This window comes from Micropterus dolomieu, linkage group LG12 (genome assembly GCF_021292245.1).
Source record: "Micropterus dolomieu isolate WLL.071019.BEF.003 ecotype Adirondacks linkage group LG12, ASM2129224v1, whole genome shotgun sequence".
NCBI classification, from domain to species: domain Eukaryota; kingdom Metazoa; phylum Chordata; class Actinopteri; order Centrarchiformes; family Centrarchidae; genus Micropterus; species Micropterus dolomieu.
In genome coordinates, this window is record NC_060161.1 from 31,984,107 (window position 1) to 32,002,663 (window position 18,557).

The 18,557-nt window shown below is 39.5% G+C and overlaps 3 protein-coding genes across 4 annotated transcripts in view; 1 reads left to right on the forward strand and 2 right to left on the reverse strand.

The window, feature by feature from the left end:
- fgb (fibrinogen beta chain) overlaps window positions 1–4,495 on the forward strand; it is a gene marked incomplete in the record, with an annotated part of 10,629 nt that extends 6,134 nt beyond the window's left edge. Inside the window, 5 exon segments of the mRNA XM_046065856.1 lie at window positions 1,907–2,021; window positions 2,161–2,283; window positions 2,481–2,575; window positions 3,025–3,215; window positions 3,776–4,495. Coding sequence (XP_045921812.1) covers window positions 1,907–2,021; window positions 2,161–2,283; window positions 2,481–2,575; window positions 3,025–3,215; window positions 3,776–4,007 — 756 coding nt within the window.
- A 1,049-nt stretch (window positions 4,496–5,544) lies between these two features.
- On the reverse strand, window positions 5,545–8,566 carry LOC123981130 (fibrinogen alpha chain). Of its 2 annotated transcripts, XM_046065802.1 has the most exons (5): window positions 8,497–8,566; window positions 8,072–8,175; window positions 6,893–7,050; window positions 6,646–6,791; window positions 5,545–6,024 (listed from the first exon to the last, which is right to left on the reverse strand). In XM_046065802.1, exons 2-5 carry the CDS (start codon window positions 8,080–8,082, stop codon window positions 5,677–5,679), a joined length of 663 nt encoding a protein of 220 aa, XP_045921758.1. In that variant the 5' UTR covers window positions 8,083–8,175; window positions 8,497–8,566; the 3' UTR covers window positions 5,545–5,676. The 2 variants fall into 2 exon arrangements, with proteins under 2 accessions (XP_045921758.1, XP_045921759.1); XM_046065803.1 differs by lacking the exon at window positions 8,497–8,566 and having other exon boundaries at window positions 6,893–7,076; window positions 8,072–8,269.
- Window positions 8,567–9,263: 697 nt separating this feature from the next.
- On the reverse strand, window positions 9,264–16,945 carry fga (fibrinogen alpha chain). The gene is made up of 8 exons (XM_046065804.1): window positions 16,864–16,945; window positions 15,227–15,331; window positions 14,735–14,918; window positions 14,286–14,431; window positions 13,235–13,333; window positions 12,315–12,476; window positions 11,089–11,749; window positions 9,264–10,428 (listed from the first exon to the last, which is right to left on the reverse strand). The coding sequence occupies exons 1-8, from the start codon at window positions 16,918–16,920 to the stop codon at window positions 9,719–9,721; spliced, it is 2,124 nt and encodes a 707-aa protein (XP_045921760.1). The 5' UTR covers window positions 16,921–16,945; the 3' UTR covers window positions 9,264–9,718.
- Between the last annotated feature and the right edge of the window lie 1,612 nt (window positions 16,946–18,557).

Consider the following 18,557-nt stretch of genomic DNA (forward strand, 5'->3'; position numbering starts at 1 on the left):
GCCACCCCATAAATAATACTAATTTAAACATGGCACAAGCCAGATAGAAGAAAACAAATAGGGTATCTATAATGATAATAAAGTACTGTATATTACAATTGTCATCACAATATGATGTCTAATCCTAAAGATGGGGCCTGTTGTTTTAAGTGCTACAAAAAGTGGTTCTATTGCCAAAGACAAGAGGTCTTAATGGGAAACCCTGTTAAGTGAAGCTTCTGATGCACACACGTCTATAATTAAAATAAAATAACATTGAATTATTTTGCACTTTAACTGTTTCTTTCCCTCTCGTCCTCCTCTCAGACAACAGCAGGGTGGTGACGGATTACACTGATCGAGTGGAGGAACAACATGCCTACATCAAGGAGACGGTGGACACTGTCTTCCCTTCCAACATCAGAGTGCTACAGGTAAATAAGAGCTGACACGAGTCAAGCAGAGGGAACATTTTGTCAGTCTATTTCATGGTGTCAGAACCTGCTAATAATTATTATACAAAAATCTTTTTCATTTTGTAAATAAAGCATCAATCATGGAAAAGTGTAACTCTATCACAGAAAAAGCAAAACAAAATAAATGTATACAATTTACAGACAAAACAAAAGGCATCACTTGATAAGGATCAACAGGTCCCATAATCTGGCGTATCCAAACTTAAGAATTACAAACCCCTAATGTGTATTGTGCCATGTGGCTGCAGGGGGTCCTGGACAAGATCAGGTTGAAGATCCAGAAGCTGGAGAAGGCCATCCAGGCCCAGAAGGAGGAGTGCAAGGAACCATGCAAGACAAAATGCCCCATACCAGTGGTGTCTGGTAAGTTACCTTACAGTAGGGCTAACGTTTGTCTCAAAGGTGCAGCTAGAGGAAAGGTGATAGAGTCATTAAAATTCAAACGATGTGTGAAATGTTAGATGTGTGTGATAGATTAGACATTAGACATTTTGATCTGATGGTGGTGCCAAAGCGAAGTTCAGGGGGTCACTAAAATGTTAAGATTTGTGGATCATGAATATCAATACCAAATACATGGAGGTCTAGAGGATAGTTACCTTTTTCTGGACTTAAGTATTGTGCCGACAAATAAACAGCCAAACCAACTTGTTGAGAATATTTCTTAAGGGGCTTTGTTGATGTAACAGGGAAAGATAAGACAGGTCTAGCTTAGAGTAATTCAGCTGACCCCATAAGTCTTTTCTGACATTCTAGCTTTAGGTATTTCTCACATGTACTTATCCTTGTCAGGAAGACAACAATAGACTGATTAGTTAGAGACAGTGGGTCAGGCATCAGGCTAGCAAATATCAGTGTTCTCTGGGAATCTTACAAGGTTGAGTCCTACAGGAATGTTTCCAAGAACTCACTGGCTCCACAGATTAGAGTGCAACTCATGGATAGTGAGAGATTCCAATCTGACGAAGCACTGGAGTCTAAACATCAGATAGATTGTTGTTCTAGTTGAAAGGTGATGTAATAGAGAAACCTACAGGCACTAGGGTGAAGACGGAAACATAAAAGGGACCACAAGATGTTCAAATCCTTCAAATTTGGTGTTGGCATTTGACGTGTTCACATGTTGTATGCTGGCACTGTATCTCCTCGGCCGGGCTCAATAAACAATGCTATGTTAGGAGCCAAAGTACAAATCAATGAAGCAGATGATATATTTTTGACCCCAATGAATAGAACACAAAAGGAACTTTAATCACAGATTATTTTTGTTGTCTTTGGCAGAAGACAATAAACAAGAACTGAAGCACATCTCAGATATATCAGCAATTTAAATTATTAATTCTCTGTATCCAGTACATATTGATCTATCCATGATGCAACCATACATATGTATGTAAGTGTACATAAGTTTGAAAATATGTTGAACCGTTTCCCTGTGTGATTCAGGTAAGGAATGTGAGGAGATCTACCGTCGTGGTGGAAGTGTCTCCCAGATGTACCTAATCAAGCCCGACGCATTCTCCCTTCCATACAAGGTCTTCTGTGATCAGTCCACCCAAAATGGAGGTGAGAAATAATTAAGTTAGGCCACCTACAAAATAAAACTTAAATTTCATATTATGTTGGTCTTTACCTTACCTCATACCTACGTCATACCTTGGATGTTTAGACCTTTGGTAGAGTTACTGTTTTTTCATTTTCCCAGGATGGCTTCTCATCCAGAACAGGCTTGATGGCAGTGTTGACTTTGGTCGACGCTGGGACGAATATCGACGTGGTTTTGGCAACATTGCATTCAAGGCTAGCAAGGGTCACTGTGAGATTCCCGGTAAGACTTTTAAAATATGAAACAAGAGACTGTGTTGGAGGGAGCTTAACCTTGGTGTGATTGGTGGAAACCAACTCGTTATAAGACATCTCACTTTCTCATTTAGTAATTTGGGCAGTTAACTGTATATTAATATCCACCATTATTCCTACAATTTGTGGTTGACCAGTGTACCTTTCTCCTTTGTCGTGTGACAGGTGAATATTGGCTGGGTAATGACCGCATTAGTCAGGTAACAAAGATGGGCCCCACAGAGGTTCTCATTGAGATGCAGGACTGGACAGGAGCCAAGGTGAGTCCTCGTGGCTTAAATTTATAGGAGAAAGGATTTTCTGAAACATTCTGATTTATGGTTCTCAAATGTAGGGATTTACAACTATTCTTTGTCTTATTCATTAGTAAAGTGTCTTTGGGGGATTTAAGACATCATCTTGGCCTTCAGGAAATTGTGATGGGAAATTTTTGACTATTTTCTTACCATGTCTTCAAACCCCACTGTTTCTTCTGACAACCTGGTTAACTACATTCGAACTTTAACCTGGGTTTTGTTATTGATTTAAAGAAGAAAACACTGGTCTTGCTATATATTCACAAATTAAGCAGTGTGGAGAGTTAAACATTCAGTGTTATGGCTTGCTGATTAGTAATCAGCAAAAACCATGAGTAATCATCAATTTTCGGCATTACATTTTTACCAAAAATAGTTTTTCTTAAACTCAAATGGTTTCCGCTGTCATTTAGGTCCATGCCCAGTATCGCCAGTTCACCGTCCAATCAGAGACGTCCAACTACGTGCTGGCGGTCAATGGTTACTCCGGGAATGCTGGCAACTCTTTTCTGGAAGGATCCTTAGAACTCTTTGGTGAAAACCGCACCATGACCATTCACAACGGCATGATGTTCAGCACCTACGACAGAGACAATGACAACTGGTAGGTGTCCTGTTGGTTAGCATGTATGCAGGATTACAGTTAAACCATGTGGCAAAATCCTAAAACATCTTGTAACATCCTTTACTCAGCAAGTCCGCCAAACAAACTGACAAAACGTGTTATATTAAGTCATCAGAAACTCCTGCGTAATTGAACTTGAAGAAAGTTACTATCCTAGCAACATTGAGGCTACAAACTCTTAATGAAACATTCACTACACAAGCTGGTGTTGCTTTCTCCATTTAAGAACAGTATCTGATGTTGGTAATATGTAATTTTCTAGTAAGCTAGAGGCCGAAGATTATTTGTGCGCAGCTGGAAACATGCTAACACTAGTCAGTGACAACAAGCACGGTCACAATAGCTCTCTGAGCAATCTAGCTTGGTATTTAATGGGACAATAGGTTGACACATATTCAAGATTGATTTTGCTGTCAAATGTCAAATTTTAAATGCTGGTGTGACCAGGCCATTGAACTATATCTAAAAATAGCTCATACAAATTTTTTCTCTGTTGGGTTTTCATATATCATTTCTCTGTCCCTGTTTCCCTAAACCAGGACTCCTGGTGATCCCTCCAAACAGTGTGCCAGGGAGGACGGGGGCGGCTGGTGGTACAACCGCTGCCACTCAGCCAATCTCAATGGGCGATACTACATAGGTGGAGCCTACACAAAGAAAATGACCAGGCATGGCACAGACGATGGTGTGGTGTGGATGAACTGGAAGGGGAGCTGGTATTCACTCAAGGCTATCAGCATGAAGATTAGGCCTTTTTTCCCCTCCAAATAACTGGATAAATGTCGGAGAGTGTCAACGCACATATAACACATAGAGGAAACCGCCAAAATAAAAGACACCAATGTCTCCCAACAGGGTTTGGGGCCAATGTGAGCCACCAGAAAAGCTTCAAAGCTCTTTGTGATGGTTAATTACTATTGAAGTGTTTACTTTATTTTAGCTGTAACCTTTATGTAGATTGGACAAACACATTTACACACTGCTAACACTGAGTTAGTGTGAGCTGGGAAGGTGAAAAAGAACTGAAGAACCTAAATCTGTTTCAAAAATCCCATTAAACTTAATATTGAGGAATAAGAAATTGTTTAATGTCAGACAAACTTGTCATTTCTACAGATAGGAAAAACGTTTAATGGTTATGAGTGGATGTGCTGTGATCTGTCCTTTCTTGTTATATGAGACGTCTTCAGTGTGTGTACTACAAGGACGAGTTGTTGCCAACTGTCCTCAACTACTCAATAAAGACATTGAGGAACATACATTCTGCCTGGTCTGATTGTTGTTCACTGCACTACAGAAACAAAAATGTACACAGTAATTTTTCATCCCCGCTGACGTGCCCTTAAACAAGAATCATTTCTGCTCCAGTTTGTTAAAATAAAAGAGAAAACATGTATTATAGAGAAAAATGCAAATTTAATGACTTACCACTGTAGTGCTGATCAATACAAATGAAACTATACTGTGAAAGAAACTATTTGATAAGAAACACAGGCAAAATAAGATCAGGGTTAACATAAGTAAAAGAATTGTGCAAAACTGTGTGCAACAATGCATTTTTATAAGTAATCTATACGAATATAAATAACACAATTACTAAACAAACAAAACAAGAAGTGAGTTAGAAAAATACAGAAATGACTACAGTGTGCTGAAAGTAATTATTTCTGTATATTGTTTCTTATGAAGACATAAGAGTGAAACAAATAAAAAATCAGAACTGTGTTTTCACTGCAGTCGGAGCTGATATTCAAATGTGTCTAGTTATTGTTCAGAGGTAATACAAACTTTTGCCAACATGCGGAACCAGAAAAATACATTGTTAGTTTGTAAAAGATCTAATATTATTAAATTAACATCTAAAAATGGACTGTTTGAAGTAATGTTTTCAATAATTTGGTCTGAAGTTAATGTTTGGTTGACAAGTAAGAGAGGTAAAAAAAAAAAGATCACCATTTCAAATGATACCTTTAAAACATTACAGTACATTAAAGACAGGACACATGGGAATTTGTAACATAGTGATAGAAGGTGAGACATTCACTTTGTGTAATGGCCCCATAAATTGTTGTAATTCATGCAGTATGTTGCTGTTTAATATTTATTTAAAATGTGGTTTCTAATTTTTAAAGATGTTTCTTTTTGCTCTGTGTTGAAAAAATCATGCAACTACCTGCAACATTGTAACTGCTGCATTTAGCCATAGATTCCTCAGCCAAAGACCCGTTCATTAGGACAAACTGACTTTTAGCATGAAACTGTGTGTCAATTTGAGAGCCTGTCTATAGAGATGTTCTGTAAACAAAAATAAAACAACATATATCATATTTATTTGAATATTGTTACAGTGTGCTGGTGAAATGAAAAAGAAACACCTATTCTTCTCTTCCTTCATTACTTACTCCCATTGCACTGTCAGCCCTTCTGCAGTCAAACCGTTTCATTCCAGCTCTGTAGGAGCGAGAGCCTCAATATCTGCAGACGCCTCCAGGAGCTTCTCCAGAACTACCTGGTTCTGTCCAATGTCCTCAAACTGGGTCAACAGTTCCCTCTTGACCATGGGGATGGTCTTGTACTCTGCAGACGGTGCCGGGCCTACATCTATATGCTGCAGATTGATAGTAGGGATATTTTTAGGAGGAGTAGCGGTCTTCTTTCTTTTGTTGAGAGTCTTGTCTATCTGGTCCATGTCATTTTGAAGCATCTGATAGCTGGAATGATCTATGCTGAAAGGTAACGCCAACTGGCAGGACCCATGGCAGGCTCGCAGTTTGATATCAATGTCCACCTGTTGACGTAAGCAAGACATCAGCAACAAGCACTACAATATTATCATATTATTACCTTATAAAGTTATTATGATATGTTATCTGGTATCATATTATAAGATGTGAACAGTATCTCCAGGCAGAGGAAATTCCCGAGTTTGTCATTCAGGGAATCCGATCTCACGTTTTCTGACGGCTTTTTCAGAGCTGTGTCAAGCAAACCAGAGACTCCTTTGAATTTCCTTCAGAACATGGCATAAAGTACTGCTGCAAAGACATTCACACTTTTATTTTATAGGCACAGTCACTTAAGAGGAAGTGATTATGTGACTAACTTTTGCTGTCATGACTGAGATCTGTTTCAGCACCAGCCACTATAATGTTTTGGGGTTTGATTTTCCACTATTAAAGTAATCTGGCCACAGTGTGTTTGTAGAAAGAGATCAGAGCTGTAGGTGTGGACGTGTGTGTGGGGAAAAAGAGAGCTGAAGGAAAAGCAAAGTGAGTAGTAGTGAGTAAATACTAAAACACTAAAAAAAGGTGGATCATGAAGTTGACTATTTCTAGAATGTGTCTCTGCCGTCCTTATGTGTAAATTCTAAATAAAGTATTGTATTGATGTAAACAACGTCACACCTCACCTCTGTTTGATACAAGTCCTCCATTTGTTTCTGGACATTGTGGCGCAGCTGACCGAGTTGCTGCGACAGCCAAGACGATCGTTTCCGTAGTGACGTGAGGTTCCTGGCTAGTCCTTCGGCATGGTCCACAAACTTAAGCTCGGACGCTGGACACGAATACAGTATTAATAAAATATAATACAGCATTACTCAAATCATTCTGTCTTTATTTTGTCCAGGAAACCAAACCAAACGTAATCACACTTACTGTATCTGTTGACTATGACTCTCCGGTTGTCGTTGTAGATTTGTGTCATCTCCGTCATGGACTTCTCAGCTGCGTCTTCGTACATCTTTGCCGTCTTACACACCTTCCTCAGTTTCCTCTCCACCTCTCTCCCCATCTTTGAGATCAAACCCTCGATTCTGCAGCCAGAGGGGCATTTAGAAGCCTTCGGGGAACAATGCAAGGGTTTACAAGTGTATTTGAGAGTGTGCACCAGGTAAAGAGTACCTTTTTTTTTCTTTTTACATTCTTGTCTTGAACTAAAATTCAGTCCAGATTCCAGAAGCAAGGCAAAGTGCTTGACACAAGTCAATGGTGATTGTCTGTAACTCCACATGATCTAACCCCAAAGTAGCTTGATGAACCATAGTAATTTGTTTTATTTTTTATTTGTTTTTTCCAGCTGTATTGCCAAAACATAATTTATCTCTGGCATAAATACAGTCATTGGAAGATGAAGACAGAGTTTTTTGGATTAAGGAGCAGCGGACCACAAACCACCCGGCCCAAACAACTGGACCAGGCGCCACGTAGGGTGCAGTGCTCGCTCAGAGGAAAGGAAAGAGAGCCAAGAGAGGAGCCATGCTGGCCCAGCTTGGACTTAATTATGCTCCTAAAGAGCCGGTCTGGACAAAATGGGACTCATGTTGACCAAACAACAGAATTCAGAGACTGTTGCCAGATCCAGCACTTGGCAGGTGGTCCGTGTTCCGAGCTGTCAGCGCAAGACTCTGACAAGATGAGACGAGATGGACTCTGTGTTTTGCATCGCTGATGCTTGGTGTTCAAACGTATTCAAGATGGACTCTGTTTCCCAAATGTAAGACTGTTTATTGTGAAGATGAAACTTTCATATTATCATCTGGTTGCAGCTGTTTAAATTCACCCCAAATTCAAAAAATGTACTGTGAAATGTTTGGGATGTATATGTAGGCCTATATGTATATATGTATATAAATAACTGTATATATAGTTTTATTTTATTTTATATGTTACCACCACTTAATTATATGTTGTGTGTAGCATGAAGGAACTAAAAATTTCGTTTCATTAAGCAGCCTTGTGCTGTATGAACTAATAACCAAATTTGCACCTTGTACCTTTATACCTTGTAACTTGAAAAAAAAACAGGTTATGTGTGTGTGTTTGCATGTTTCTTACCCAGTCATCATCTGAGCACAGAGCCAAGCCTGATTTCACTCTGCAGTGTTGCTGACTGGTGGGCTTTCGGCCATCTTGATTCTGCTGCTTCAGCCTCGTACACACTGCAGACAAGCAGAAAAAGAAAAACTACAGGACAGGGCACAGTGCACCTTGATGTTGACATGGCATTGCAAAGATAAAATATGTTTGCCTGTTGTGTTGTAAGTGTGTTTATATTGTGTAACCGACCTGAAGTTTAGACAGGACAAAGACCTTGCGTAAATGTTTCATTGTATTCAGTTTTAGTAGTTGTACTTGCAGTTTGTTGGATTTCTAACATTATTCTCTGGTGCCACACAGACACCATAAACAACTGAATTTAGGATACTGGAATTAAATCCAATGTGAATGCACGTCATGTTCTGCGCTGAAAATTCACTGACCTCTTACTCTACAACTAATTTCATCTCATTGTCTAAAACCAAGGCTAGACTACCAACTAGACAAAGTGAGCTTCTGCCTCTGACCCGTGGCCCCGTAGGGGTCTTGAAGACCTCTGATTTAATGCGTGGCAATTAGTTTGTGGTGATTATTGCAAATTTGATGCACCAAATCACAATATAAACAGGAATGCTGCTGTTTGTTTTGTAAAGGTAACAGGATCCACACATACCCACATCTCACTTTCGTCCTTGAATCCCCTAGCGTGTTATTGTGGCCTACAGAAAGTACATAGAAATTGTAGGTAATAGTTTGTTATAGTTTGTATGAGCATATGTTAGATTTGATTCATTTCACTGTCAGATTTCTATGAAATTCTATCACGTTCATAAAATATTCAATCTGACAGCAAACCATTATTACAACCATTTGCACTACAATCATGTATTACAAACATGTGCCAATCAGTTCAATTGTTTGCTTCAAAATGTAGCACCAAACCCACACAGGTACAGACAACATAAAACAATCTAGCTAGGTGCATTACATCAAATTCCAGAATATGTTAAAATGGTTAAACGTGGACATTTACTGGTAAGAAAATGTGAAGTTCCTGCAAGACTTTACCCAGATTGTGTTTGTAATACAATAGCAGACTTACAACTTACTTCTATTATTTTTTTTGTATTTCAATGGTTTCTAACTTTAGAACAACACGGATCAACATTTCTGTTTTTTAGACTTAAATAACACCAAAAACCACAGTAGCTGAAGTGAACATTGAATCTTTATTGATTGAGCAGAGTTCAGTCATTGCTCTGTTCAGAGTTGAGCAACAGGGAGAACAATGTGGAAACATCAGATCGTTCCAAGAACACAGGTTGGATAATCAATCAGGTCAATGACATTTACACAAAGTGCTGACATGAACAGAAGAATCAACAAAAATACCCATGGTCACACACTGACACTGTTTGACATGATTTTGAAATCTCTTGACTTACGAACAGAACATCGGACTAAAGGTCTCAAACCAACTTTGATTTTTGGCCTCAGATATTCATCTGCAGCTTCAGTGAGCGCTTCTGTTTTATGTTATCTTTACGTTTTATTTCATGCTCCTCTTTCTTTCTTCCTGTTGCCTATTATTCTACCAGATTTTACGGTTTGAATACACAAATGTGTGTATTTTATGTTGTTCAATCATTTCCCCCGTTTGTCCTATTAAAACTCAGCTGGTCGAATCAACATCCTAACAGTTTTCAGGCTGTAATTGGCCGGTTTATACGTCACCCACACAATTCCATTTTCAATCTCATAAGGTGTGTTTTTCTCCGGGTCGTATGTGCCTTTATAATAAATCCCATTCAAGTTAGCTGACTGGCAGTTGTTATACCACCACCCGCCCCCGTACATTATTGCACAATTCTCCTCCCACTTGTCATCGTCTTTGTCAAAGGTGCTGAATTTCATGCCTATGTGGGACAGGTAAGACGCCATATCAGATTTAGGCATCACCAGAGCATCACCGGCATCTCCAACGTACCCAGACACATGCAGCGGGTACCCTTCCTCCTCTGAGCCAACCCTGATTGTGTACTCAGCACTGGCTACGCCCCCTTCCCAATCTTCTAGCTCCACTTTTAACATGGTCTCACTCTGATTAGTCAACAGGTGGAGGTTCTGGTTGCCTAGCCAAAACTCCCCCTTGCCCTTTGCGTCAACAGAACCGAACCCGTTGCGATATTCGGCCCAAGTGCGGTTGAAGCTGAGCGCGCCACTCTCTCTTTGCTGGACTAACAACCACCCACCCATTAGCCCCTCCTGCTGGCAGTACACCTCCACTACCTCTGTGGAGTCCGTGCCATCAGGTTTGATCTTAAACAGGCCGTTCGTTTCCCCTTTCAGGTGGTTCTGGTAGGCTTCGACACAATCTGAAAACAGAAAGGGGCACACCATTGGACCGGCTTTGGCTCGGGTAGCTGAAATTAACTGCAGTGACTGAAGCACGGTTACTTTCCCTGCAAAACACTCTTCTCTAACTCATTTTGTCAATCTGTATTTTGAACACCAGCTGGATATTCCACATTTTTTAATACTCGGTTTGATTAGTGGCTCCTGAATTAAAACTTAATTTTTTAAAGGTGAGTGGGGTTCTGTTGTGGACTTGTTTAAATGTTAAGTTTATGAATGTGTTTTTAAAGGAACGTGTAAAAAAGACAAAGAAAAAAGTTGCTCTGTCCGCAGTCCTTAATCGACTCTGCTCTAGCTCTGATGGCGCACTTATGACTGGAGTACATTTAAACTCATTTTCAATGCAACATTTGTCCCAAATAACTCAACCCATTTTTGTCAATCTGTAAATCAGTGCCACATTCCAGTTTTTTTTTAGTTTCATATTTGTTACAAAGTAAAAACAGCACAAAGGTTCCATGCAAAATCTCTAGCTCTAGGAATAAACAATTACAGAGTTCACTTCACATTATTGGTACATAAGGCTAGCTAGCAAGCTAGCTGATGCTAAAGCATGCTGTCTAGCTGAATGTGTCACTCTGGCCCTTGCAGATTTTATTCCAGGTCTGAGGTTTGTGTACCTTTTCCTACATAATCGGCTTGCCGCTCGATACGCGTGCTCTTCACACTCCGGGCATGGAAATCAGGAACGTCATCCTCTCCATCTTCCGTCAGAAATAAGCCGAGGTCGTGCCCGACTTCAGCCCCGAATGGATCCCCCAACCCAGTTTTGGTATCTCCTAAGAGACTTCCCTTGGCACCACTGGCTTGGACATTCTTGGTGGTCACAGAAGAGGAGGAGGAGGACGAGGAGGAGGAGAATGATGATGTGGTGCCAAGGCTTGGGAACAAGGAGCTCAAACCTCCCTTGGTGAGGTCTGTCAAGCCCTGGCACTCTGGGCCTCCCCCTATTACCTCCTCCGTCCTTTCCACCGGCCCATCCTTTGTGTGGACGACGGTCCTCCTGATGCTCTTGGTGCAGGAGACGCTTTTGGTGGACACATGGCTTGTACTCGGCTGAGGGAGAGTTTCAAAACCTCCGCCCGCTCCAAATACATCACCATGTCCTCCAAGCTCAGTAATTGATTTAGATGATGTGGAGGAGGAGGACAAGGAGGTGGAAGCAGAGGAGGACGATGATGAGGATGTAGACGGAGAGTAGGAAGTACCTGGGACCTTGGAGATGGTTGCTGGGGATGAGCTGGAGCCTTCCTCCTCTAGGATCAACGCGACTGTGTTAACCTGAGAAAGAAGAATGACAAATAACATGAGTGTGCATGGTTCTAGAAATATGTGTTTTTGTGCGAAAGATGGCAATAAAAAGATGTAATGACATCTATTTTATTTCTAGGCCTATGATACCTTGCATGAATTATGTCAAGGACTTACAATTCCTTTCACTGAATCAGGGTCTGTGAGAGTTAGCAAGTTTTTTGGTAATAAATTGTGTGGGAACACAAACTGTGTGATCATACCTCTGCCTACTACTACTGAAGGTTGGGAGGACAACCTGGAAAAGTGGCTTCCCAAAATGGTTGCCATCGCTGTGTGAAATGTAATTCTTGTTTCTGATGAGCACTTGGCACCTAAGCATGTGAATGCGCTTTGAGTAGTTGGAAGACTAGAAAGGCACTATAGAAGTACAGACCATTTACCATTTACAACAAGCTAAGTGATGTGTGAAGCTCTGACTCTGTTTCTGCTTTGACAAGTTCCTCCTCTTTTACTAAAAGGTTCCGGTAACTTTCATGAGATAAAAAGTTTGTAGGATTATTTTGGTGCCTGCACAACATAATGTTACGCTTACGTCAGGGAACATGTCTTCCTTCAGCTGTGCTGCCACTGTGCTACCATCCTTGGACTTGTACTTGCTGTCCACTATTACGTCCTGCAGTGGTCTGCTCTTCATCACGTACAGCGTCCCCACAGTCTCAATGCTCTGAGCCGATTGGCTGTCCAGCTGATTGATCTGGGAAAAAGGCAGAAGGAGAGAGTGGCTTTTTACCAAATGAAATAATGCAAACCCTGATTTTGGGACATCTTGGATCAGAACTCTATTTGTGAGAAAACCTTGTTAAGCGTCCATACAATCCAGAGTGATTTTTATAAATGACCCATCAATCATTGTATGTGAAAATAACATAAAACCTGTCAAAAGTAGATATTCTGACTTTTTAAAGTTACACAACAAGCTTTTGACACATTGTCAGGTTTGTGCATAAAACTTTGTTACCCAAAGAAAAAATTATCAATTCAAATCTACAGTGAAATGGTATTATTACTTCCTTTATGTAATTTATTTTCTATTAATATGGGACATGGAGGGGCGTGGGTTAGCTCAATTGGTAGACCACGCACCCCATGTGCTAAGGCTGAGTCCTTGTTGCAGAGGCCAGGTATATATATATATATATATATATATATATATATATATATATATGTGTGTATATAAGCTGTGTTTCTTGTTGTAACTGATATTTGAATAGATCTAAATGAGACAATATTTTTTAAAAGTTCAATCAGTTTGGAATCAGCACTATTGTGTGAATCCGCTTTACACAAGTTGTAGCAGCTGCACATTTTGTGTTTGACCAATCAACAAAGTTTAACTCAGCAGATTTTGTCGCTATGATAGAGTAACTAAATCTGGACCCAGTTGAAATGTAGGTAATTCTGTTAGTGATCCTGAGTGTGGGGTGTGGTGGAACAACACAGTTAGGTCCTTACCTGTTTGTCCAGTGCCACGTAGCTCTCCCTGTCCACCTGGTACTCGGAGTAACGAATGCAGGATCCTTTGCAGGAACGGAGCTTGATATCGATGTCCACCTGACAGAGGAGACAAAGAGTTGGAAGTATGCTCCCTGTTAGCAAAGCTGATTCAAAGCTGTTTACATGCAGAAACCTTGCACGCATTTTGATGATTAAATCAACTTATAGGTCAGGCTGCAGTAGTGTTACATCTGGGAACATGTAGTGAACAACTTACTGTGTTCTGTGCTACAAATTCAAGTATCTATATATTTGGCCAAAACTAACATGAATCTGTTTAACAGTACAAAAAATATTATCATACAGAGAGGTATAATGTCTTCACTCTGGTTCTGTAGTAAATAAGAACTACATCAAGTGAAAGCTAGCTGGTAAGATAGCCTCAATTAATGTTAGTCAAAGCTAAAATTCAATTAACGTATAGATTTTTATGCTGCTGTTAACTGTTATTTAAGTGGCATCTTGGTAATTTAGTGAGAGAAAGTCGCCAAATCCAGTAATGGTGGAGAAAAAAAAACTCAACTACACTCCTGCTAAAGCTAACTAGCTTAACAGATTGTAGCGTCCATCTCAGCTTTTGACTCCAGTGTAAATTACGCATTTGCTGTTTGTTGGATAAGCATCCGTAAAATTACACATTTAAACTTATTAAATCGTAAATTACAGATTACATTTAAATTATGTAAACTATGGTCTCTATCTAATTAAGGGAGTAAAAATGATCAATATTAAGTTTTCCTGAACAAACATGAATTAACACATTTTGTTTGTAGATACTGAATTTTCTCCTTGTCTAAATGTTTTATGTAGGTGCTGTGGCAATGATGTTTGGGGCAAAATAATGAAAACATAAAATTAGGGTATTACAAACATCTTTTACAGCAAGCCCCTTTATTCTTGAGTATTGTAGTTACTGCCCTCTGCCGTTGTAATTCAACTGAAGTACAGTTGGAGGGTTGAATATAAATCAATGTAAGCATGTATTTCTGTCCCTGTTGTGTCTCCGTACCTCCAGCCTCTGCATCTCGACGACCTGGTCTTTGACTCGATCCTTCAGGGCTGCCAGGATCCTCAGCTGTCTGTCGATCTTGATCTTCAGGTCAGTGATTTTCTGACGCAGACTCTGGGCCAGGTCATAGTAGTTGTTATCATTACCTAGTGGAAGAAGGGAGGATGCATTTGAATGAATTCTAGGACAGATTGACTGATACTTTTAGACTTGAGTATTTGATCTACATTAACACAGTGTTGTTTTGTTAATCCTGGATGAATAGGCCTATTATGTTCACACTTAAACAGGCTAAAAGGTTAATATGTTTGGATAAAGTCTTCTTCTAAAAGTTTGTCTCTAAACAGCAAACAAAACAATCTTGTTGTTAGATTAAAGTTAAACCTGGTTACCTACTCTTAGTGCATGAAATGCTTGGTAGAGAAAAGAAAGCACACAAACACACTCACCAGACTCGAGGATGAGTTTCTCCTTCAGGTAGTCGTAAGTCTGTTTGGACACCTGGTCGGCGGAGCGCTGCTTGACCTTGTTCTCGTCCAGGAGGCTGCGGATTTTCTCGATCTTCCTAAGCAGGCTATGGTCGTATTTATCCATCAGACCCTGGATCCTGCAGCCCGACGGGCATTTAGAGCCCTGAGTGAGAGAGAGAGAGGGAGGGATAAACAGAGAGATGGTTGGTGGAAGAAATAAAGAGATGCTTTAACCTCAGAAGCTTTTGCTATAATCATTGTAAGTTTCACACAGAAAAAACACAAACAATATCTTACACTGGATTAAAAATGTATCACTGATAATCCTTTAATAATTTATTATATCTACTCATCTGCATCTTAAAGTACATCCTAAAATAATTCTAGTAACTTGGATTTTGGCTTGTTGGTAGGACCAAGAAAGACATCATGAGGATACTGTCAACTGATAAAGTAGGGAACATGCTGTACCCATTCATCGTCTGTGCAGAAAGGCCACTCCCGCTGAGAAGCACACTTCTCAGTTCTGGTGCCTTGCTCCACCGGACGAGCTCCTCTGGGGTCCACCACTGGGCCCTGGAGGCAGAGAGAGAGAAAGAGAGGGGCATAATAAGTAAAAGTGCAGATGTCCTGGGCCCTTTTCCTAACACATGGATGACTGAAAAGTTCAGGTCTTTTAATTAGCACCAATAGAAAAAATATTGCCGTTTTTAATGATAAATTTAATTACATATTTTTTCTTATTTAGTTTAGTTTAGGGTACCATGAGAAAAATAAATATATTAAACTAAACGTTTTTTGATGGGTATTTGTCATTCTAACATGTATCATAAGTATAAATTGTTTATATGATTTTATGCGTTGAGGGGTGCTATTACCTGCATTTAATACATTTATATAAATTTAGCAACTGATGAAATTGATGTTCAATCCCTGCATGTCTTTGGGAGAGTGATAACAGTAATCAAGAACACACACATTAAATTTTTATTTTGTTTACCAGCAAAACATGCAGATGAGTCAGAGGAAGTACTTTTTTAAGCCCCAAGATATGCCTGCAGGCTTCCTCTCCAAAAACTTCCACTCAGAAAATAGAATATGTTGCCTGAGAGGCATATGAACCTTTTTATCAACTCCTCTCTTTCCTCACCTGGATTTTAGCAGTTGGGGATGTTACAGAGTAAATCAACCTGAGACTGTAAAAGTCAGGGCGTGCTAGAGTGATATATTGTAAATACAGCATTACATTTACCTGACGCTTTTATCCAAAGCGACTTACAATTGCTATACATGTCAGAGGTCGCACGCCCCTGGAGCAACTAGGGGTTAAGTGTCTTGCTCAGGGACACAATGGTGGATGTCTCACAGTGGGAATTGAACACAGGTCTCCCACACCAAAGGCATTAGCTATGCGCCACCACCACCATTACCGCTGCATAAAAATAAAGTTAATGGTTCTTTTTTAGAGGGTGCCTAACTCTATCTGTATTTACTTCTGCTGACATAATATCACACTATATATGAGTTAGCTGCAGTTACTAAACCAGACAAATGTCCATGTTTCCTGAATCACTACAAAAGAGTTGTGCAAATGCAACATTAACATGAGTACAGTCACAATGACCAAAATTATATAGCAAAAAACACCCATTTTGAAAAGCCCTGTATGTATGCATTAAATGAACTTGTTTCTAGAACTGATTACAAAGTGTGTCACAGAGAAAAATAAAGTTGCTTATAGAATTTATTTAATTGGTTTTATATATATATCTGTATGCTTTTCTGTGTGTGTGCGTGTGTTGTGTTATTTTAGTGGGTGGCAAGCATGTTTCTTTTGAAAAGAACTTTATTTATTTAGATATTGTTTTTGTTAACAATGACTGCTTAAAAAGGTCTGAAATGTATCAAATTAACTAACACAAAATAGGTAATACTTGAAATTCTATATCAAAGAATTGCAAAACACGCTTGTATGTATGTATTATGTGAATGTGTTGTGAAAAACTAATTTCGTGAATAAATATCCCATCATTTTCAACAATATACAGCTGTGTTTCAGTTTGTAAAATGTTTTAATGTATTAAAAGTTTCATTGTGATCTGACTCACCTGAGATGAAGCTGCACAAATCAAACCGAAACAGACGAGTAAACTTAGCAGTGCCATCTTTGTTCCTGTCGTCCTTCCTCTGTGTGACGGCTGGTTGCTGAATGCTACTCTAACGCTCCTGTTGGATCATTTGAAGCCTCCTGGTTCAGTTTGACAAACCTGTGACTCATCAGGAAACGTCCGTCAGGTCAGATTAGGGTTGAGTAACTCTAACCTGATCGATGTGGAGGCTGTTTGTCGAACTGTGTGTGTCTTTGCCGTCAGTGAGTACTCCCACACTGAACACAAACACATTGTCAACTCAGTTCAGGCACCACAGGACTTACTGGCATTTGATTCAGTTTGTTTTCTCAAAGCAAATAGTCACAATCAGCCCTGTAAACAACTATGAACCAGTAATTACTCAATCAAGGATTAATCAGAGATGGATATGTAAAAGAAAAACTCACTGACATCATTTGTGTTTGAATATGCTTTGTAAGTGTTTTTGGTACTCGTTACCTTATTATCAGTGTTTTACCTCTGTTTCATTTTTATACGTCTTGTATATTAAATGCAGTGTGTTGTGTATTGCTGTTCTTTGATTGAATTGAAAAAAGTTAAAAGTGAAAAAACACATGAGAGTGGTATTGCTCTTCTGTCAAGGGAGGCTGGTGGCTTTGAACCGAGCGAGATAGTAACCGTTTCTGGTTAAACACAAAGGATCTTACTCTTTAACAGAAGGCCTATTTCTGTAGGGATCCTTTCCATTATGTTGTCACACACTGATAATAACAATCTGAAGTAGTCAGTGGCAAAAACAAACACTTTAGTGGACGTACTCGGACGGGGCACAATTGCCCAGAAGGATTGTGTCGCCACCGCATTTCACTGCTGCCACAGTGCGCTAGCGCAATACTGGACCAATTTCAAGAAATGTTTGTCCCAATTACTCACATAAGCCACAAGAACCTGAGAAAATAAGGTTGAAAAATACCAAAGTTACCCTTAATACACAGATTAATAGTGATATTGAACTTCTCATGTAATTCTCTTAATGATAGTGTATTTACCAAAATGTCAAACTATTCCTTTAAATACTGACTTGGTTTGGTTTAATCTAGATTATTTCCAATCCAGAATTTGGTTGCTAACTCATGTTTTATTGACTTCTGTGCATTTAAATACTGTATATTTAAAAATGTGCTAGAAATTCTATAATCCTGTTGCAGAGACTGGAACATTTCATTGGCATTAAAGGAACCGCTCTAAGCTGGTTTAAGTCCTATTTATCAGATTGATTTCAGTTTGTACATGTTAACGATGAGTCCTCCATGCACGCCAAAGTTAGTCATGGAGTTCCTCAAGGATCTGTCCTCGGACCAATCCTCTTCACTTTATATATGCTTCCTTTAGGCAATATTATCAGGAAATATTCCATAAACTCTCATTGTTATGCAGATGATACTCAGTTATATCAAGCCAGGTGAAACTCATCAGTTAGCTAAACTTCAAATGTGCCTTCAGGATGTTAAAACCTGGATGACCTGTAATTTTCTAGTTATCTAAGTTATTGTTCTGGGGCCCAAGCACCTCCATGACGCATTATCTAAAGATATAGTTTCTCTTGATGGCATCGCCCTGGCCTCCAGCACCACTGTGAGGAATCTTGGAGTTATCTTTGATCAGGACATGTCGTTTAAGTCTCACATTAA

Coding starts and splice junctions, on each gene's coding strand:
- LOC123981130 (XM_046065802.1), bottom strand. Junction 6,792..6,892: donor AGTCATAGTCAACAGATACA/GTAAGTGTGATT, acceptor ATTCGTGTCCAG/CGTCCGAGCTTAAGTTTGTG. Junction 6,025..6,645: donor AGGACTTGTATCAAACAGAG/GTGAGGTGTGAC, acceptor TTACGTCAACAG/GTGGACATTGATATCAAACT.
- fga (XM_046065804.1), bottom strand. CDS start 16,920: ATGGCACTGCTAAGTTTACTCGTCTGTTTCGGTTTGATTTGTGCAGCT. Junction 15,332..16,863: donor TTTGTGCAGCTTCATCTCAG/GTGAGTCAGATC, acceptor CTCTGCCTCCAG/GGCCCAGTGGTGGACCCCAG. Junction 14,432..14,734: donor GAAACTCATCCTCGAGTCTG/GTGAGTGTGTTT, acceptor TTCTTCCACTAG/GTAATGATAACAACTACTAT.